The 23,821-nt window shown below is 44.6% G+C and overlaps 1 protein-coding gene across 1 annotated transcript in view; it reads right to left on the bottom strand.

Annotated features, from left to right (window-relative positions):
* Window positions 1–17,511, bottom strand: part of nbeab (neurobeachin b) — a 269,175-nt gene extending 251,664 nt beyond the window's left edge. Inside the window, exon 1 of the mRNA XM_036537414.1 lies at window positions 17,020–17,511. Within this exon, the coding sequence (XP_036393307.1) occupies window positions 17,020–17,286 (267 nt within the window). The 5' untranslated portion in view covers window positions 17,287–17,511. The remainder of the gene's footprint in view (window positions 1–17,019) is intronic.
* Between the last annotated feature and the right edge of the window lie 6,310 nt (window positions 17,512–23,821).

Genomic DNA, 23,821 nt, shown 5'->3' on the forward strand with positions numbered 1-23,821 from the left:
AAGTAGTTGCTGGTCATTCATTTGTTGCTTTGGTGAAGTTGAGTTCTTGCTGATAGGACAAATTAACTTGCTATGGTGACGGAAGATATTTTGTATGTATGTATCAAACCAATAAATGGCAAACTGAGATAAACTGACTCCCCTATGAAGCTGATCACAAGCTTAAGTATCTGTAAAGCAGAACTGGGCAGTGCTAAAGTGCTAGTTTGCTAATGATAGCGATAGAGTGAGAAGTAAAAACGGGGAATAGGGAATGAAGCAAGAGGCCATAAAAAGTCAAACATTACCATAAAACGATAAGTATGATTCATGGCCTACAACTGCAAAAATAATAAAAGATGAAAGCAAGATGAATTAGAAAAACTTTACACGCTTTAAGAAAATTAGCCTGAAAAGCTATCAAAAGGAGGAATTCAGCCCTCAGCAAGAACACAGGATCGGGACCAATTAGGAAATAGCTAATATGCTGAGCTCCAGGGCGGGTCGACAACATCCAAGACAGCCACACCTCAGAGGTGCAGCTGAGGGTAAAAATGATGGCCTCGCACTCGAGAGTGCACTAATTCAGCGACATCATCTGACCTGTGAAAAAGTGCTGGACCTGCATTAGCCTATTCCCAGGTTTTTGTTCCCTGCAGGTTTGACTTCATACATACAACAAACAAATCAAGTTTGATGGGGATAGGTTTCCCTTAAAAAATGCAACATAATAGTCTGAAAATAATACAAAGCAGTACAATGTTACCGACTGAATATAAAATTAAAAGCTCCATGAGGACTCAGGATGAAAAACAGCACTAATTCAGCAGCATTCTCGAATACAAAAAAAAAAAAATACAGGAAACATAATCCATGATAAAATGCAATAAATTCTCTGACAGCGTGGTACAGCTATTTACTAGATTTTCATTTCTGTGAGGAGATAAAGTATCCCTTTGAAGATCGCCCAGTAATCCAATTTCGCCACGATTTAAAATGACAAAATAATAAAATACCCAAACTCTGAGGCTGTCGAACGTCCCTCGCTGAAAACTCTCTGAAAGCAATCACAGCACGTCATATGCGCAGGCATTCATAATGATTAGGGCCTCGCATTGTGCATGTGGCACAGACTGAGGCTTCGGCATCCCCCTCCTTCTGTCTGAACCCCGGGTCCCGGAGGGGAAGGACTGGGATCTGACTGTGTGGCGGGGAGCCGTTCCAGTTTGTTATTGTAAACAAAAGCGGGAGCGATTAAGCCAGGCACCGAGCGCGCCCGCCGCGGGGGCTGGCCCCATCCCGCCACACAGCCCAGGATTGATCCGCCATCGATCCCCGCCCCCCCGCGACGGTGGCCAATGGGGTTCACCCCTGCGGATCCTTAACGCGAGGGAGCCTGCCCCCCACCTGGCCCCAGGACAGTGACGCATGTCTTGTCTGGGTCGGCAACCTGGAGGAAGAGGGATGTCCAAATAGCACACATCGAATCCGCCATGTCCAGCTTCCCAAACAGGCCTGCCTGTTTTCACATCAAATCTGTACCTAGGCGCAGGCTATACATTTACTGCCGTTTCTGTATGAAAAATAACCTGGTAGTTTATCACACGCTCCTTATAGTATCACTTCTCTTCAGAGTGTTTTTGACCTTGCAAGGAACTCACTACAGAGAATGCTGTTGAAGAGTAATTGCACAATTAAACATTTAAGAGTACTCCCTGCCTGTATTTTTATGCCAGAAAAGCGTACCTTAATTAATCCTGCCATGTTTTTCAAATTAGCGCATTCCTAAGCCGCGCTGTTAGTTTTCAGAACCCAAAACGCTCCCCCATAATTCTACAACGATCCTTGCAGCAGCCCTGAAGCAGTGCAGTGTTCGGGGTTTGTGTAAAGTGGATTATACCCTGTGTGAGCGGCCACATGAAATGTTTTCTTTCTTAGACGTGATGCCAGCATCTACAGAGAGGTCTCCCTTCTCAACCGTAACCCCCCCCCCCCCCCATTTCAAATCCAAAAGCCTTGGTGCTTTGAGACAAAAATAAATTGGAAAAAAGATCTACTTTTTTTAAAGTATAATCACCGGCATCATTTCAACCTTGCAAGTAACACAACACGGCACTTTTAATGTCTGTCATAAGGCAGGAGGCACTGAAACTGGGGCAGCATGAATTTTAAATGACTCCTGTGAAGAACAAAGGCGGCGTACTCAATGCAGAGGAGAGGAAGAGAAAAAGCTCCCCTGAAGCCATCAGTGGCTTGGTGAGGATTGAGTTCTTTGCTGTAAACAAGTGCCGTCTGTGGATGTGCCTGCTATGATGTAATGCCTCCTACAGTACACAGGGCATATCAGCCCAACACCGTGTAAACAGAGCGTTGATGGAGTAAGGTGTCGTCCTCCGCTTGTTCCCTGAGCGCCAGCTGTAAGATCTGCCGTCTCCAGGAGGGGAACACCGCTGCAGATGCACAGAGGCACCCCGAAACAGCAGGAGTGAGCGGATGTGACGTCTGTCTGTCTCTTGCACGCTCTTTCTGTCTCTCCCTCCTGCTGTCTTACTCTCTCTCTCTCCATATTACTTTCTTTCTGCCTGTTATTCTCTCTCTCCCTATCCCCCCCCCCCCCCCCCCCGCTCAGCGCAGCGGTCCATTCTTGCAGAATCAGTGCAGTCATGCAGCAGTGAGATATGACCTCAGGCTCCTCTCAGCACCGAGTCACATGACTCTCCTCGAGGGCACACCCCCAGCCGGTGACCCCAGAGTGCACCGGCACAGGATGGGGGGCGGGCGTAACCCAACCACACCGCTGCCCCGCCACCACCTCCCTCTACAAACAACAACACAAAACCGGGACCGCCTGCCGTGATGCTGTGACCCCGGGGAGTTAGCGATGTCTGAGGAGAGGAGAGAGAGAGAGAGAGAGAGGCTCGCAGGTTCACATGCGAGGAGACACACAGAGCGTGCTCTGGGATCCCACCGAGCACCAGAGGGCCAGGTCAGCACGGCGACGAAACAGCCAGGAGCCAGACAGAGGGAGGCGTGATCTGATTAGGACAAAGAGAGAGACGGAGAGAGAAAGAGAGAGAGAGAGAGAGAGAGAGAGACAGACAGAGAACGAGAGAGAGGCCTGGGACAAAGACCTTGTTAGGGAGCCAAAGGGATCCACTCCACCCCATTGCTGTCAGACTAATATTCATCACAGGAACAGATCAAAGCAAATTTCCCAAACCTTGACTTCTTGTTAAAGAGAAGCGCTAAAATAGCTGAAATTCACAATCTAACAATTAGAATGTTTTTGGGCAAATCCTGCACTTTGTTTGGTTAAGATTAACAAATAATGTCAAATGAATCTGATTCCTTGATGGATCACCAATAAAACTGACTTCTCCTGGTTGAACTCTAAAAAAGGCATCCAGCATTTCAGGCTGTTCCTTTCCACCTCAGTTTTCTGCCCCCTGATTCATTTGCATGGAGTATGACTCAAGTCCTCAGTGAATGAACACTGAGCGATCAGCTTCACCCCAAATGGCCTCTTTCACATCAGAACGCACCTCCACAGCAGAGAGGAGCCACCAGAGACATCAGAGACAACAACCAGCCTTCTCCCGGATGTGACACACACACACACACACACAGATTCACACACACACACACACACACACACACACACACACACACACACACACACACAGCCGCACACAGCCGCACACAGAGTCACACACACACAGATTCACACACACAGATTCACACACACAGATTCACACACACACAGACACACACAGACACAGATTCACACACACACACACACAGATTCACACACACACACACAGCCGCACACAGAGTCACACACACACAGATTCACACACACACACACAGCCGCACACAGATTCACACACACACACACAGCCGCACACAGTCACACACACACAGATTCACACACACACACACAGCCGCACACAGATTCACACACACACACAGACACATATGAACGTGTATGAACACGTGCACAGCCACACACATGCATGCATATAAATTCACTTGTAACACATAGTCCTACACACACCCACACTAAAGCACACACACAGAAACATAATCATCAAGATCAGAGGAGCAGTGACACAGTAACGCTTGACCCTCCTGGAGCGATCCAAACTCAAAGAGCTGCTATGAGCCTGGAGTCCGCAAAAGCCATTGGGTCTCACAAAGCAGCAGGAGACAGAGCTGGCATGAAAGCGGCAGACAAGTTATTCCACATGAAATAAGTGGAAAGCAAAAACCGCCTTTGACCACACTCCTCAAACTTTGAAAATCACATGGACAGAGCGTGCAGCGAGCCAGCCTGGTCCTAGCTCTGCAAGGAAAACTGACTATTAAATGATTGGGGTATTGGGGTGAGGCCTCCAACCTTCCACATCCTTACCTTCCCTTACCCACTCACATTTCAGCCTGCTGCCATCTGAGGCTAATCACTTTTACTTTCACACTCAAAAGATCAGCATTCCTGTGAGAGACAAATCCTACCCAACACCACAGCTCTTGAAGAAAATGTGCTTGTGGATTTAAGCTATAAGACATTTCCCATTTTGCTCACAGTAAACCAACACAACTGCTCCATGCAAACCAAAACCATCATCTCAGTTTCCTGGAGGGGAAAATCATATGAGCTCACAGAGCATAGGGCTTTACATTTTTGCTCAAATATCAGACAGCTGCAAAATATGTTGCTCTTACCCTCAAGTTCAACACAGAGGTACACAGGAGCTTTTATCGCCAGCATAACATTCAGTTTTGGATATTTTAAAGACTTATAATAGAATACTAAGATGAAAATTAAGTGGTCATAGGCCATGACCCTCTGTACCCACCCAACGGAGGTAAATGAATGCACAAATTCTAATAGGAAGCAATGAGAAAGTCTGGCTATGAATTAGGCATCTCGAGTAACTCCCTCAGTTGTTTTCAGTAATGGAAAGGACAGCATTTGCTTGCCCGGCCAATGCAAATGCTACTGAATTAATTAAAAGGCAACAAGACTATGATGTTTTAATAGTTTAACAGTCTATTTTGAAGTACAAGAAGCATATTTTGGCTGTGGGAGCTCACAGCTGCAACAGCTGATTTTACACCAGGCATGCTGGTAAGCTTAGGAATAAGAATAGTCAGCCTACATCTCACCAACCAATACAGATGTTCTCCTGTTTCCCACTTAGGCTTCATAGTACATCTGTTTTGTTTTAGTATTAACTAAATTTACATTCTTTCAGTGCAAACGTATTTGATCTGATCTACACATAAATCAAGATGCGTGTGCTCTGTATCACCAAATGCATAAATTAGCCTATCATTTCTCAGGGACGAAAGAGAAGAATAATTAACATTCATCAATGTATGAAATCTGTTTTTCCTTTCAACTGCTTACCGGATAATGCTTAATTCGCAAAGCAAATGTACCAGCACTTTTTCAGATTTACATACAGTCCAACCAGGCAAACTACAAAGATTAAACAAAGCAGAGCTCTGTTTGTGGTTCGTTTGGGTTTTTTTTTTTTTAATGCTTACCCCTGGTATTTGCTCTTTGTCATCAGCCAAGAAGGGCACTGCTAATCCAGGCAAGCATGCGACTCCACATGAAGCTGGGACAAATCCAAAACTCATTACGAAGTTTCCTGCAGTAAGCATATCTGACCTCGAAAATCAAGAAAGGTACGGCGCCCACAACGCGCGCACACACAAGCATGTGCACGCTCACACACGTGCGCACACAAGCATGCACACATGCACACAGGCGCTGACACACACACGGACACATGCGCACACACACACCATCTCTGGCTGTCAGAGAGGCAAGTGAGTGGAAGGAGCATGACGGCCAGGATGTCATCCCAAGCGCTGTCGCCTTAATAGAGAGAAGCAGAGCCGTCACAGAGTGATGTGCTCACCGGACAGCCGGCTGACAGAGGACAGAGGGTAGAATGCTGAATAATTCACTCCAGTTCAGCTCAGTTCAACCCCAGCCGAATTTCACACAAGTGCCTCGCTCATTAAGACAAAAAACGTTAAGACACGAGTGGGGTTTATCCCCGAATGCTGCAAGAGATGGAACACTGCTCCCCAAATGAGAGCGAGCGCTTGTGTGTGAACGGGCTTCTCCGTATGATAAATAAGGCCCTGTCTTTGCCTTCGGCAAGGTTGCAGCATTTGACACCCCCTGGCTCTCCGGATTAATGTGGCGAGAACACAGTGACAGACCAGCGTAGAGTAAGACTGCGCCATTACACTGAAACATATATCTACCCACCACCACTCATTCCTCACCTTGTCATATCACAGTTACTGTATAAAAAAAAAACCTGTGAATTATGATCCAAGAAAAAATTCTGAAAGTACACTGAGAATGAATGACTCTTAGCATGTAAATAGGTGGTTGTACATAACAAGCTAATACAGCTAACCTTAACCCTAACCTTAACCCCTAGTATCAGAATTATGGCTTTTAACACAGCAAGTTACAGACAGATTAGACATCAAACTGAATGTTTCTTGTGCACACTGGACAAAATTCCTCACAGCCATAATAAAAGGATATCTTACTTCAAGTTAAAAAGGGACTTTTTCCAGCTTAACCTCCCGAAACAATTGAATTTTGTAAAGAATTAAATCCCGCTTGAAGGGAAACTGTGCCAGCTTCATTATTAAACTTTATCTACATCATAGCTTTCATCTCAGACTGCTTGGCAATGAAAGATTAACGACGCAAACACCCTTAATTAGTTGAGATAACAGTGGCAAGACACAGCATCATAGCAGCAGCCTGAATCCATGTGCTGTTATTATCCTCGGCTGAACGTTTCTCAGTTCACTTTTGCATGCAGCGGCCATTTGTCAATGACTGAATCGTCACGGCGCTGAAGATGGAGTGAAACACCCCAAAGAGTTTTGAGGTGCCACCCATGGGTTTGTCACTATCTCCCTGACTTTCATCTTTAGCAGGTGGCACCTTGACCCCTTTCCGCTCATTATAATTCCCCTCAAATATTTTGACTTGTACTTGATGCAAGCATATTCTTTTAGTCACAAGTTTTTCTAAAAAAAAAACAAAAAACTTGTGGAATTCACCATGATAATCATTGAGTAATGGCAATTCTCAGAAACAACGGTCTACAGAATTGCGAACATGGACACATTAACTAGCACGAAGACACTGCCACTGTCAAGGGCATTTGTTTACTGCAGAACCTCATGTGATAATTTCACCTGAGCTCTCATCTCGATTTCTGAACTTACCCTCATGTCACCTGTGTGATCTCTGCTTTGCTTTCACGCAGTGCAATGTTTCCTGTCTACTACAGCAGAAACTAGTGCTCTCAATACACCAGTACTCCCACGAGTCTGGTCCCACATGAAAATGGATTAACCCTTTCTTTTATTGCAGGAAGAACAAAAGGCAATGTCTAACATTTACAGCTACAGGAGACAAATTCCATTCAACACTGCACTTCACCATGACAATGCACCACAGGATGATATGTGCTCTGCTGGTCGCCTGCTCGCATCCTGAATACGCGCTGTTAGCATATTACAGTTGCGACTGTAACAATAAAAAGGACTTTGCTGTCTAATTTTTACCTAAAGGAACCTACTGCTACATCTTTTGGCACAGGGACAAGATACTTATATAGTAGCAAGTATTGCTTGTAACTGAGACAACAAATGGTAAGAATAGGCAAAAAACATGATTGACCTTTTGAAGTCCCATTAGCCGTAGCTGCACGGTAAACTGTTCAGTTTATTCTCAAAGCAGTTCTGTCCTAGATGTAGTAGAGGTGGGCACCTAGCATGGATTAGACCTTGCCCATTCTGCGCTTACACTCGCATCTGTGGATATTTACTGAAGCACATTTGAGCACCTTGCTCGAGGGTTGATAACAGCGCTCCACCCCGGAAACCTGGAACCCTCAGTTTTCTAAACACAAGATGGCACTAGAGCCCTGTCACCACACCCTCCATGCGACATCACTGCCATACCCTCGTCCTCACCTCCGCCGCATGCTTCATCCAATGGCAGAGCGTCACTCGCCCTTGTCCTCGCCAGGTCTGCTTCCACAAATTCCCGCCATTTGCGCCATGTCACGGGTACGCATCTCTCATTCCTGCAAACCTGGCGCAATTAGCAATGCAAAACTGTTCCCTCCATCCTTCTCCTCCCTGATTGCAGGAGGGAAGGTGCTCCGTTCATCCAATTTCAAGTGATCTGTGAAGATATTAATCACATATTCAGGAGCGGCTCAGCACGCATCTCCACACAGACACATTGGCGGTAACTGCGCATCTTCCCCCTAGCTCTTTGAAGTCCTGTGTTTCCCTGTCCTGACAAAAGAAAAAAAAAAGTGCCGAGAAGCAGCAGCCAAAAAACGGATTACGGCTTCAATATCGCTCCCTGTTTTGAATACAGCTTTGACTCTTTAAAAGGTACTGTATGAATAAGAAGTGCACAATTAATTTTAGGAGTCATACTATAGCAGTACTGAAGCTAGAGAAACTGCTCAGACATCACAAACGGTTAAAAGCAATCCGTGGTAATGGGGTCGTTTATTTAAAAACAACATTAGTCAGCGCATGTTGCACTCCTGACAGACTCTTGCCATAAGCACACTGACAATGCATTTTTATTCAGCAGCGGCTGATGTACCACACGATTTCCACTTTTAATGATAGCGGAAATGATTGATGGCGAATGAAGACAGGAGACAATACCAGCTATTCTGCTAATGGATATCAGATAATGAAATGACTGCGCGCAATTAATAAGCTGCCATTTTCCTCAAACAAAAACACATGGTCAATCCTAAAACTGAAATGTAACCACCACTTAAAGGTTTAAGCAATATGTTTTTTTAAGAATCTCTGCCAATGCTAAACTGGTTTTGTTTGAAAATGTGGGCAAAAATAATAAAGGCTATGCTATCATTGACTTTGCAGCATCTGCCCAGAGTACATAAGACACGGCAATGATTAATTAATTGTGTAACTCAAACTGGTTGTTCTCAGTTGGTTTTTTCAAGGAACCGTGCTGTTCTACAGCTTTTCGCCACAACAAAGCAATCCTTAATATTAATGCGCAGTCCCCAGTTGAAGATGCTTTTGTGCTGAGTTGCTTATCTTTGCTGAGGCACCAGAGCACAGTTCACTGACATTGGTGTTCAGCAAACCACAGACAGGAAACAGAGGGCCAAGATAAAGGGGACAGGGGGTATTCATGACCTCTACCACTTATAGCAAGGTCACCTTTATTTTACCTTCATCATCAGTCACTCATCCTTCATCCTTCACATCCCAAATACCCAATCCCCTTCCAACCATAACCCTCCTGGCCCCACTCCTGGGGTTCTCTCTCCCACACACATCTGCCCAACACAGTCCTCTCGTCACATCCTCATCGTGGCCCACTCCAAGCCGAAACTTCACAGCCAATTCCTTCAACCCCTCTCTCTCACACCCGCAACTACAACTACTTCCTCCTCCGCATCCTGTTCTACACCCACTCACCCAAACCCCAAACCCACTCCTACGCCCACTCGCCAAGGCCGACTCCTACGTCCACTCCTCCAAACACACCTGCACATCCTCTCTACCAAACCCACTCCTCCCACACCCTCTGATACCCATTCCTACCCCTTTTGATTTTGAGCTGGATGGCGCATTCGATTTCACCTGCATTAGCTCTGCATGGCCAAGCTTCCCCCCGCTGAGCCAGTGGACAGATTGATGGCCTCCTCTCCACTGCCCCTCTCCCCCCATTGACCTGGGGTCAGCGGCAGACAGGGATCTGGCCACGGGCCTCCCGCATCAGCACAGGATTGACTCCAGAGCGCCAGGTATTTAAAGCCGTTCCAGAGGTGCCGGGACCTGACATGGCTGAGCTGTCCGTGACTGGGTGGAAAGGCCCACGAGAACCTCCCCCATTTAAATCACTGTCGGGGGGGGGGGGGGCGTAGCCAGTGAAAGTGTCTGGCTCTGTGATGAGATTTGAAAGCCCTCATAAATCATTAATCCCACTCACAAGTGCAATAATGAAATGAAATCTGGAAGCATCCACTGCTTTTTCTTTTTTACATCCATGACTATCTCTTGTGCTGGAGAGTGCCGGTTACCCATACCAAACAGCCATGAAGATAGCAAAGCTATGGTACACGCGCGCACACAGCCGTGAATGCAAAATGTGTTTTGATTCTGCTCTCTTTAATACAGAAACTAATAACTAATTCCATATTTGTCCTACAACGCGTGTAGCTTGATCTCTCGAAGAATCTGCGTGTTCACTGTGAAAATACAAACGATCTTTGATGGTGAAGGCAATCAAAGCATGTTCAGAATATATCCTAATTTTCTGTGTGAATTAGCAGTGAGATGAATTTAAACTTTGACACTGATGTGAAATTTGCCAATAATTCTCCATAGTGCTTCATTTCTGACCAACAAATGTTTTTGAAATAACACATATTGGACAGAAATCACTCACATATCACAGTCCCAGTAGGTCAGTTTATTAAATCAGGGAAATCAGTGACTTAGCAAACTCTTGTGTTTCAGATCAGCTCCAATCAGCCCTCGTCTGTTTCAGAAAATAAATATCCTTAAAGGCTTAAAAGAACAGACAAAGTTCTTTTCCCCTCTGTCCAAGTAATATGTTTGTAATTCTGTAGCTCTGTGAATTTAGCCATCATTAATGAGCTCATTAATAAAAACCAAGGCTTCCGGGTGCATCTCAGCGCATTCCAATAAGCAGTCTGCACAGTACCTCCTAAAAAGTGAGCGTGACGACCAAGTCCTCTTTAAGACAACGATCACGGCGAGTCCAGTTCGAAAGCGGTCGCTCCAATCTGATACTCGCTGCATCTGGGCCGGAAGCTTGACACGGCACCGGCTGTTACAGTTGGGAAGCTGGTAACAATTCACAGAACGGGGGAGGTTGCCGCGGCAACAGCGCTGCCGTCGTCGTCGGCTCAGGGCGGAAGGTGTCTGAGAGCCGGGCCGCCGCTGCTGCAGTCTGCTCCTGCCTGAACATGCAGATAGGGGCTGCAGTGTTCTTGCGCCGTGACCTGCGCTCCCTGCTGGGAGAGTCCCAGCAGAACGGTGGGGCCCCACTATTAATCTCTGGAGCTGTAACGGTGACTAGGCACATCTTTCAAACCAGCTGGAACTGGAGCAGTCCCAGGCCCTTGCAGGGTGGAGCAGGGTCTTTCCGCCTGCCATCCCCTGGACCCGAGGGTTCCGAGGTTTGCATCCTCAGAGAGACGCGCCCCTGTTGATACGGGTGTTGGCTAATATAATAAATATCAGATGACGTCCTGGGTCAATCCGACCGCTGGAGGGAACATTTTGTGCTTGTGACAGCATCAACACCACCTTTCACAGACTCCAGCAAAGCCCACTCAAGTCTCAATTATTTTTTACTTTGAAAACCAGACATCCTATATAAAAAACACATTCACTACTACCGCACAACTGGACTACCTCACAAACAGGAAGAAAAATACTTTACTCTCAACAGTCAATAATGTGCCCTCTTCAACCCACTGAATCAGAACAGCCAAGTAGATGAGGACTTATATAATTGTGTCAATGGAGGAGGAACTGAAGTCCCAATTAGACTGTTCGATGTCCCCCCCCCCCCCCCCCCCCAAGTTCCACATTATCGATAACCAGCCAACACCAGACAAAGCTAACTGGCAATACTAGCTCCATTATTCTTAATAGAATGTGTGAGATGACACAAAATCAACTGCACACAGGCCCATGCAACACACATCATAACCAAAACACGTTATGCTGTGAATTGCTGCAGTTTTGCGACAACGAAAGTTACGCCAATGGTCCGGATGCTTCCGCTTTGACGCTGTGAGCACTCAGATTAATGGCTATTAAATCACAAAAGAAATCACTTCTTATGAGCTGTGTTGAGAGAGGGAGTTGCATTATTTAAGTCTGCTGCAGTGGCTGAATGTTTGCTGACAAGCAATTTTGTCTGAATGTGTAGCAGATCTGCCTTGTATGGTAGGTGCTGTCCTCAAGACTGGAATGTCCAGCTAGGCTTCTACTGAATGAAGAGGTCCATGGCACATGACATGTGTAAACGACAGCCGCCCACATATCTTTTATTTCATGCCAATGATAAACCATTCTAATGCAGCCACACTGTACCGTACCATTATGAGCACAGACCAGCAATAATGATGACTCATTCAACAGCATGGTGGAAATCTAGATGCTTTACGTTTTTAATCTGAAATACTGGAACAAAAAGGTTTCTTTGGGATTTTTCAATTGGTCTTCCATCTTGAAATCTATAAATAAATTCTCTATTTGTCTGCTTGTTCATTTTTCTAACAACGTAGCTATGACTAAAACAATTTTTAATTCAGCCAGACAGGACTGCAGGACAGAATTATTTCATCCGACGAAATCTTCTAACATAAGCAATGGTTTTGTCTTTGGATGAAAATACATTTTCAAAGCAAGCACCCATGAGGTAGCTCTCACCACGTAGCTACAACTTGGCAGGGCTTGATCTGGTCAATGCTTGGATCGAGGCTGTCATGGAAACCAGACTAATGATGTACTATAATCAACCTACTTTCCTTTGAAAGCCTGGATATTGTGAGTCTAAAAAAGACTATATTAAGCTAACTTTCACAGAAGTTAAAATGAGACCTTTACTGTTTACTTTACATTACAACATCCTGCAATAATTAAAAATTTGATATGGGTTCCAAATGTTTGATACGTTTCCTTTAAGCATTTATTGTTGCCAGAGCTAAATGCAATATCACAGCCATTTTGCCACAAATAAATTTGCAAATTAAGTGAATTTTATAAATCTCACCATAATGGCTCTGTGCCACACTGTCAAAATGAAACAAAAACACAAATATCCATTTTTCCCACAACCCAAAATCTAACCAAAAATATACAATTCCAACTCAGAACATGTGGTATGAACATGCGGCAAAAAATACAACGTATTTATATTATACTGAATGACAAAAATGCAATTTGGGACATGTTGCAATTTTGGCTGTATCTGTATGCAATCTCAGTTTACACAAGCACACACACACACACACACACAAATCACACTCACACACTCCCTTTGACGACAGCATGCACAGCAAGTCTCCTCTGCTGGAAGAATCACAAAAAAACATCATGGTGACAAGCAGAGGACACAGATTGCCATCCGAGCCTTCCTGCGTCCCTCTCCACTTGTCACATTTCGTGCCACCCGCCTCGAAGTCATTAAAGTGCCTGCTGGTCAATAAACACCATCACCTGGAAAAGTAATTACACACGCTACCTTCTGAAGGGGCCTCATGGTTTGACACTACCTGTCACATGAGCTGACCCCCCGGTGTGGCCAGGAGGAGGAGAGCGAGCAGGTACTGATCAAACAAGCTGCTCACCTGCGCCCCCTTTTCCAAAGCCATCTCCAGCCACACCAAGAACAGTTCCGGGCAAGCCAGAAAATCCCATTTTTGAAAGACGATCTGCCATTTTTTACATCATTATTCTGCCGCTAAAGAATTTCTTAAACTGACGGCACTAGGACCACATGAATATATAACCACACAGGCTGAACAATTTTTTCAACGCAAATAACAAATAAAGATGTGCTTTATTCTTCCATTGTTGAAAATTCCCATGACTTTGCAGCAATAAATCTTGCCCATTTTAAAGCTTTTAAAACGTGGAACCTCTAGGAAACACATGTAAGAGTTCTTGCAGCAGCAGGCTGGCTGGCTATCAATTTGCTACATTTTGCTACAATGACAGTTTTTGCAACTTAATGACTGAAAATGTTGCACCTCACATAAAACTTCCCAAAGCTCCGTGGAAGCAACCAATCAGAGCACCCCTACATGGTACCTGGAAAATACTGTGTACCTCAGGTGAGTTTCCTCCCAGGGTGCAGCTGACCGCGCTTGTGTCCATCTTTCAACACCAGGCCGGTTCTGAGAGCTCTGGCCAGGTGAGACGAGAGGGATGTCCTGGCCACTCAAATCTGCTGACGAACCCGTCACAACGGCCAACGTTTCACCCTCTTCCGCTGCATCCATCTCTGTCACCCAATGACCATTTGCAGTACATTCTGTGCAGCTCTGCTTACACCTGATGTTTGGAGGCTTGGACCATAACTACTGCTCTTAGTTATAGAAGCAAAGTTTTGTTTCTCTCGTAAATATATAAGGTGTACTCCACAGTGTTGGGCATATTGCAATGGGGACATTCAGATTTTACTACTGCTATTACTTAGGTAAGTATAATTAATGTTGTTTTTTTTAAGTTACAGATAAGTAATTTATTGGCTGCATATAATAAAGGATAACCCTCACTTTTTATTTGACACTCATAAACATTTAAGTCACTGTCACAAAAGGGACATCAGATAAAATGGTGTTTACCTTGTCTGATTCAGCCAGTGTTTGCTGTTAAATTCAGATTGTCACTTTAATACTCCAGCACATAAAAAACTGAACTGCTTAGGTAACACTTTACATTTGGACCCAACCTGACGTGTTCCTAAAATTTCCTTCATTTTAAATCTGTTAATTCTGCTGAAAACACAAGTAACTAGCAGTCCATCTGAAGGGAAAAACCTGCTTCTAACTATCTAGGTATTTACTGTAAACACTATCATGAGCATTTATTGTCCCGAAGGTTTAATTGGGTTATTTGATACGTAATTACATACAACTGATTAACATGCACCTCCTAAAAATGCAATCCTACAGCTGTAGTATGCACGAAGTTTCCACTGTTTAATATCCTAACTACTGCATGTTGACATAACAGAGATCAAAACATCAAAATATACTGCTACCTAAAAAATAACAAAAAGGAATAATACAGTAGAACCAATTTTTTTTTTGGTTTTAATAACCTATACTGCTATGATTCTATAGGGATTTGTATGAATTGGTGTGGTTGTAAGAAAAAGTAAGTATTTTATACTTGTAATGGGTAATAAAAAAAATCCCTTATGTCTGCTACTCTAAATCTAGAGTAAATCTAATTGTAAAAATTGATGCATCTTGGTTGTGCAATTTGTGTATTGAGTACATGCCATGAAAAAAAACCTTCATCCATGCAGTGGTTTGGATAGACATCTTGAGTACTTTCTGTTTCTTGGCAATTTCCTCTTAAAATAGAAGAGACTATTGATTAAGGCGCATCCTCTACGGCAATCAGCCTCGATCAATAATGCAGTCCCGGGGCACTAGTTGTGGTTGTTTAAACGTGTCCGTAATAGGCTAGTCCACAAAGACCTCGGTTTAAGCGCAAAACTTTGAGTGACGGATGGATGTGGATGTGTCCCTGTTTTAATAAGGCCTTGCGTTTCTCCTTTATATTTCATTCTTACAGTCTTCAAGCCCATCTGTTCAGTATTGGCTGGTTCTGAATACATTACACCGCAACTGCAGCAACTTGCCCCATCGACTGCTTACACATTCACGGCTGTTCCCCTGCCGGGGAAGGCGCTGCACAACGCTCGGCTGTACCACCGTGCTGCAACATCTTACTTCAGATGAACAACTGCGATACGGTTTGCCAAAAAAGGAGGCATGAAATGACGACGCTTACAGAGTGTGTCAGGAACAAAAGTAATCGTGCCATTTGCCCATTTCTTCAGTTCACATGTCAAGAAATATAAAACGTCCGACGGGAAAAGGGACTCGTTGGTTTCCTTTCGCACAGACACGGGTTTAATGAGTCAACAACCTCACCCTTGAGAAACCAAGTAGCTCCGGTACAGGAGCAGGGTACTCGTTAGAAGGGAAAAGGTGTCGACTTCGTTGCAACACGCGTTTTCACACATTTTTCTCTGCCAATTATAGCATCACAGTCTGTGCGGAGAATGACCCTCACAGATCCGCAACCCTGAGAAAAGCACTTTACCGTGCCTTCTACCTTCCTATGACGAGGAATGGGAGTCCTCGCTCTGGGAGAGGGGGGAAAAAACTTCCGCTGCTGCGTTACCTTTCTCTCTACACATTTAATAAACGTCATTATATTTCTCTGACCTGTTCTGCATCGACATACAAAGAGTCTTACAACAAACGGAGTGATGCGATCTCTGCTGCGGTCTGTTTGGTTCAACCTGCGCTCGGTCAGACGCAGCAAATGCGAAACATATACAGACAACACTGGCTGGTTGTCAAGCAAACAAACAAACAAAAATCAAATAACCAACATTATTATTGGGCCCGCGTTCAGGAAATAAACTTATCACGACAACAGAAAGTGGCCTACACAGCAAGACGCTCATTCATTGTTGATTTGGTAGTGCAATCTTAAACATGATGTAACGCTGGAGGTGAATGCATATGCATCTAAAACCTGTTTTCCGCAGAGGATGCTCTGCTTGTAAACTTCTTTAGACAAGTAACGTTATGGCCATACCTTTCGTGCTACAACAGCGTAGCAAGTTAGCTACCCATGTACCCATTTTCTTATTACCCGGATCAAGTGCAATACACTTGCAAGTACATTCTCCTGTAATGGAAATAACGCAGCTTGCTGACTGAATTAATTACATTTTGACATTTCAAAGATTGTCTCACGAACATTACAAGGGCCTGTGTGAAGCGGTATATGAACACTTGCTAGCCAAGCAGCTACATAAATACGTCGTCAGGGTAAATGGAACATTTTCTTGCACAGCTACCTAGCTAGTAACCAAAGCAGACAGCCAGCTAGCTCACTAGCTGTGTTGTGATTTGCTTCTGTGATAGCTAGCAGTAGCTAGCTTCTCTGTGTTTTTGTAATTTTGTCAGGTCACCAAACATCCACAAAAGGAAAATATTTTAATCCGACGAATACCTATAGCTAGCTACATACTCAAGCAGTGGGTTAGACAGCTAGCAATGTAGTTATTATGACAAAAAGAAAACAAGCAAACAATATTGAACCATAAAACATTACCAGCTAGCTCTCTGGCTAGCTCTGAACCTCACAATGTGCTGCTAATGCAGGTGCTCTGTGGTCTCTTACCAGATTGAGAACCGTCTCGACAATGTCTCTGTTGCTAACCTCCCCGACCTGGATCAGACCGATGAGAACGGCGAATTTCATCTTGATATTCCGGATCGGAACCGAGGGATTGATCACCCCGGCCGGCAGGACCATCGAGCCCGAACCCGATACCATCATTTCACCAGTACCAGAGCCAGATGCCCCTTGTTGCCCATGACCTGAGGGTGGTTCTCGGTCCGAGAGCGATACCGAACCCGGTGCTGAAACCGGTTTCTCGCTCGCCATTTCCACCCGAATCCAAAGGAGCGGCCGCGGTCTCACCTGCTGTAGCTAGCTATACCACTGACTATGCACAAGCATCAATGAGAGAGGAAAAAAAAGAAAATTCTGGAATAACAGGGTAAAATCCTCCTTTCCGTTAAAATCCACACTGTCCACTCGCGAGTGCATACAAATGCATACTGATTGGAACCACTCTTATCTCGCAAAAACGCTCAGCGAAACGGGTATCCTTTTAATTTGGATTCTTGCTGGGTGTCAGCCAGTAATGTTAGTAGTCATTCGCTCAGCGCTCCTCTGAAGGCGACACAGCTCTCTCCGCCATGTTGCCGCCCCCTGCCTGCGGTACCGTTCACCACGCCTGCGTGCTGAGCGAGGAGGTGGAGGGGGGGATGAGGAAAAGCCAGGAGTGGCTGTCCCGTTACATGGAAAAGGACAGTCCCGTTAGACGGAAAGGGACAGGTGAAGCCAGATGAAATCTGGAAATGGATCTTTAGGAAATGCGTACGCCTGTGGGTGTGTCTATGTTTCTATTTACTAACAATGCATTGACTTAAACTTGAACGAAGATATATAAAAAAACGCAGGAAAAACAGTAGGCTATAGTTAACTTAATTTACCTCCACCCCGATTAGCGTAAACATTTAGTTTCTAGAAACAAACAGCCTTTGTCAAAACGAGGATCGCACTTCATGTGTCATACTTTATGTGAGGTGACCTATCTAACCAGACGTTAGCTAAATAAGCATCGTGTTGATGCAAGTACCCTATAATTGCTATGCGAGTGCCTGTTGCTCGCTGTGTGTGATTACATGCAATAGTAGGGTTTGGGTGATGATGGCTGGTGTTTGGGTCGAGGTTTGGGTTCGAGAAAGGGCGAAGTGTATGTGTCATTACATAAACTGAAGCAGCGTATCTGACAAGTGTCCTTAAGAATGCACAGTAGCTCCAATGTAACTATGCAGCTAAAATGACCAAATCAGTGAAAATATCAAGAAAATTTTCAAGAAGAAATCAATTTTCGTTCAGGGATGATCGAAGTAGTTTTAGTGCATTTTTGCTTTGCGGCCACAGGGCATCCACACCATCGAAGCTTTTTGTTCCACTTTCATTCAGAGCTGTTCTTCAAAGGGGGTCTAATGCACTGCTAACACCTTAGACATACAGGCTATGTCTCAAATGGAAAAGGCTTTTAGTGCATTTTTTTTATTTCTCTGATACCCTGTTTTCTTGAATGTGTAGCCTCCTCTACAAACTTGAGAGCAGAGGTTTTGCAGACATCCATAATCAACTAGTAAAGCTCGTGGGTGCATTTGCCACCTAGCAACTCCTTCGCGCAACTTTACTCGCGTTAACGGCTGCCCTGAAGATGAGCGCTGCTCCACAAAGCCCTCTGAGCCAAAAGACGATGTTCAGATTTCAAAACAATAAAGACATGGCTAGCCAGTGAGATTAGAGTATTCAGAATATTCGGTTGCTGTCAACTCATAAAAATAACTGTTTCTTTGAGCTTTACCTCAAGAACATAACCCACCTGAGCATGAACTGACATCTGAAGCATTTTGTCAATAAAAAAGGCAGGAGGGTAGCCATGTGCCTTGAAAGTTAAAAAGCAAGAAGAAGGTGAAAGGGGGGAAGATTTATGAAAGACATTTGGTAAAAAGTGGAACCTGAACAATAGAGCTCACTGTCATGGCTCTAAATAAAAATAGCTTTGCCAGGAGATTTCTGCACCTTCAAGTGTTGACCAGCTGAATGAATGAAGTGGTGAAATTCTATATTCAGAGACGAAAAGATGCTGGCATACAATAATAAAACTGCTTATTTGGCCATTTTAACATCTGTTATATCCTGATAGCCACAGTGAAAGTTCTGGTTTTGTTCATTGGGGGAGGTGGGGGTGAATTCACATCTGGGTGTATCACGAATAATAAGGGTCCAGCTGTATATAAGAACTACTTCTCTCTTAATTGCATGGGAAAAAAACCCATTATGGATTATTAATTAATTGAGTTTCATGCGTGTAACGCTTCCTCCGCCCATTGTCATTATTGCTTGCGGTGAGTTCTCCTGGGACAATGTTCTCTGCCTTAATTACACGGAGCACAACACGAGCTGTTCTGCTCTATACTTCACTGCCTTTGTTGAACGGTCTGCACATTATTTTGGTGTGTGTGTGTGTGTCAGACATCTTATATTCCATTCAGAGCAATTTACCAAAGTTGAAATGTCATCGGGTTTTAATCCATGGATCATCTGAATGTTAACTCTTCTGTTAAAGCCAATGAGGAATAAGAGCAGGGTCTCCGTGGAGTAATGATGCATATTGCACTCCTCGCTTACATCACAAAGGCCCTCTCCCAGGAGGTCAACGCAGGTGATCAGCACTGCTTTGTAAATCCCAGTCTCCATGTTATGTTGTCTCTACCTAAGCTTCTCAAAAATGACATCACATGACCCCTAAGGACATGAAAATCCTTGAGCAGCACATTGAAAAAATTCATTTTGTTTCACATTGTGTTTATGTGTGTCCTGACTGGCAATTTCTCCTACTTATCACCCCTTCCACAATGTTACTGTAAGTCCAGCCAAACTGGACCAAAGAAGGACTTGTCCTAATATGTAAATGTTACTTTGAATCGTTTGTTGATGCAGCTGCTGACTGATGACGTCATTTTCAGGAAAGATATTATAGATTTATAAAATTTTGTTTTTGCACAAACGCCACAGAAAATCAGTCTTGGTTCAAAACACATTACTCTTTGACTGTGTTTTATGAACACTTTATATCTCTGCTTTATTTTTCATTTTTCCAAATAGTTTCATTGGGTGAACCATGTGTAACCATCACAGTACAAAGAACCACTGTGTTATGGTAAAGATATAATCCCTTTTTTAAACAACATTTGGCTGTCTTTCCTAACCTTACGCGAATCTCTGAGCTACTTACAGTGTTCAACTGCAACTTCACATTAGTTTCCTTGCTCATTTTAAAAATTATTAGAAAATGACACTCAGGGAAAATATTTGGTTAGTCCTGCCAAGCACATGGTGTTTACAAGGCTCATTTCTTAATGTTTGGCATGTCCAAGCAGATACTTCATTTTTTACCCTAAGTCCCATTTAATGTAAGCAGACGCACAGTGTACAAGGATTCCTAACGTATTCCAAGCAAACAAATCCTATCCAGAACCACAGATTGACTCTCATTCAACAATCATTCCATACCCCAATATTTTATGTGTATTAATGTTACTGCAAATAATGGTTCAGATAATCTTCCCATTTTTATTCGTCTCCTGAGATTAATAACCATGTGCAGAATTAGCAACATACAAATGTAGGAAGTCAGGGTTAGCTGTAAGTAATCAACGACTGTATTTTTATTTCCTGGCTGGCAGGCTCCCAAGCCAAAGTTTTCCTACAATAATTTGTTTTGTGACAGCTGGGATTTTTGTGGGGTGTCCATACTAAGATCAACTATCGCAAACTACTTCTGGGCTGGACGACGCCCACAATGGTCTCACATTCTGGTACAGGATGACTCATGTTCTGGTATGGACACACAATGCCAAAGTCATATAAATTAACTGGCACACTCAGCACATTCAGCAGACGTGTAAGTCATCAGTAATGATCCACTGTAGGGTATGGCTTGGTCAGGGGTTACCGTCACGAGAAAGAGAGCTAAGTGGGAAGGAGGACTGAAGGACAAGGGAAATAATGGTGGTAGAGGAAGGGGGGAGGGATTCTCTTGGGATCCTTTAGGTTTTGTGGCATTCAGCCATGGAAATACACTGTACATACATTACCATAACCTAATTTAGTAGTGGTTGACCCCATTAAGAAATTAAGCAAAACTCACCATTCTTTCATCTGCATTTTTAGCAAGATTTCGATAACAGTACGGCTCTTTTGTCTGTCCTTGCATGCTAATAATATGCATGTTAATTAGTGGGTATTTAAAGCTTTTTACTTCATAATTGATTTACTGAACTTTTGCCCCAGTCTCCTTTAATGGCTGCCATTTTCTGTGAATGGAGGCTTCCCTTGGAAATGGAAAGCAAATCCCTGTTGCAAAAAGATACATATTTGAAAAGCAGATAAAGGGAGGTCATTTGTGGTATGTCCCAATGTGTAAGCTGTCACACTATATTGTCGCTTACATTGCGGCACATCACTGACCTGCACACGTATGCACTGTATGTTTGTAACATGACACCCGCTGACTTTGATGAATGGACAGGATTCGTGGGGTTACGCTACCGAGCCAGGCCCGTGCTAATTTAATATGGAGTAAGCGGCCCACCCTCGGCAGTCACAACGTCTGCAGATCACCTCTGCAAGGACCTTTGGAGGAGCCTTCACTGCGAGAAGTGCCCTCTCATGGTGAACGGCGGGGAGAGCTTGGGTCTCTCAGAAGCCGCGGCTGCGCCTTTATGCCTGAGAGTGAGTGAGACTGACAAAGGTAAGGGATGCGCCACATTCCCTCTGACACATGACACATTCAATAACACATTGCGACACAGTCATGTTTAATGTATGAGGACTGCTCTAGAGAGCCTAATCATTCCCATTAGACACACGGCTTGCATACTGCCGAGGCCCGGCGTGTTTTTTTTTCGCTGCCTGATAAAGAAATATTCCCAGCCTTAACATAACAGGCATTTACAGCGTTGCCAGGGTTATGGTCACTGTATGATATCGTAATGATCAAAATGAGTATGGTGCTGGTTTCCTCTAAATAACCGTACATGAGATGTCCTCATCTGTGATAGCGAAGTGTGGGGGTATAGTAATATCTGTACACTGTGCAAATCGTTACATCATTTCGTGAAGCAGGCAAAGCCTAGGGCAGCCAGAAGGACTCCAACTGAGCTGTGCTTTTGCAGCATAGCTGCCTTGATTGTTGACTGACAGCCAAGAGCTGACCTGGCACCGAAAGTCATTGTTAAGACGCTGTGTGCCCTCGGAGTTTCAAGAAAGCTACTTGAACACCTGACAGCTGACAAAATTGCACGGGGGTACACTGTATGTATGCAGTGATGGCTTTCAAAATGAATGCATACCACTGAAATACATGAGAACACAACTGTCAAAAGCAAACGAATCAAAGTAATCTAGAGTCCTGCAAACTCACAGTGTTGCATTTGCCCGGCTGAAAGAGGCTGGTGAAGGGTTAAAACGGAGGTCTGGTGCAAATGTTTGATCTCTTAGTAATATTTTCCAAAGTATTTCACATCCAAGGCCGAGGGACGAGTTCAGAATCAACTCTTGAGTTTCAGGCCAGTGTCTCATTATACTGTTGGTGGCACATCTGATCAAGATTGAAGTGTCCATAGTAACTCTTGATTACCAAACGGATGAGTCTCAGAGACTCAGCTTCCTATTATTGTGCTGCAGCTATGGCTGATGCATTACCAGCAGAAAGAATATACTGCATTCTGGAGCTTACACAGTGCTTCAGATTCAATGTCTCAGTCATACACGTGGTATTATGCAGCAGATCAACTTATACGCTTTGCGCAGTCATTTCCCTGACCTCTCATTTCCCTTCCTCTGATTTCTGAAAGCTCATTGGCGATCTCACAAATGTTATTCTGTGATCTGCATAGGACTGAGCTGCCAGGGCCCTGCATTGTTCCAGCCTTTGTTCCCGCAGTAAGAGAAACACCAGTGTAGCGTTACCCAGAGTGTGACCTGCTGGTCCCGGGGCTGGCAGGCACGCTGGCGGCTTGTGTTAAATAAAGGTCAGGGCAGATCCTTCTGTAAGGCGGGGGTTGGACCCTCCATTCAGATGCTAAGAGGCGCACACACAGCACCACAGAGCACTAGCCTCGGAGGACCACGACCCCACCGCCTGCCCCCATTATCTCTCCCTACCAGTGGGGGCGGCGGGAGGAGGGCAACACACCACCCTCTCCCATTTAGTCAGGGGGATGGAGAGGAGAGATGGTGTTTTAGGCCGGTGCCAAGCGCAGCCTGGGCCAGTGCCCACATTGTCATTCAGCGCTGGGCCCGGCCAGGCCCGTATCTCACAGAAGACACACGGCCTCGGCGGGGGATGGAAATGCAATCTGACCCTGCTGATGTGTGACACGGCGGTAATCACGCGGAACTCTGCGCGGCTTCAATCAGGAATCCATCTCGGATCATCAGAGAGAGAGGTGCTGCTCTCTCTCCCCGTAACTCGCCAAAACTCGCTTTAATGTCTCCAATCATCCAGGCTAAAAATAAACACAGGTCACTTATGGCCCCTACCTATTTTTCTGATGCCTAAACGCAGAGATAAGTACCCGCCCCCCAAACTCCCACACGATCAGAGGCAATTACGCTGTTGTGCCTGTCTACCATTCAGACTCCGTTCTAGACATGGCGTCTGTGCGGTGTCTGGTAAACCAGCCCGCTTATGAAGATGCTGCCAGAGCCGAGATGATAAACCTTGAGATAAAGACCCTGCCTGTGTGTGCATATTTATGGTAACCCTATTGTAAGTGTCACTGCAGATTGATGCAGTTGTGTTCTGCATTTATGGTGCTTG

This window comes from Megalops cyprinoides, chromosome 9 (genome assembly GCF_013368585.1).
Source record: "Megalops cyprinoides isolate fMegCyp1 chromosome 9, fMegCyp1.pri, whole genome shotgun sequence".
Lineage (NCBI taxonomy): Eukaryota > Metazoa > Chordata > Actinopteri > Elopiformes > Megalopidae > Megalops > Megalops cyprinoides.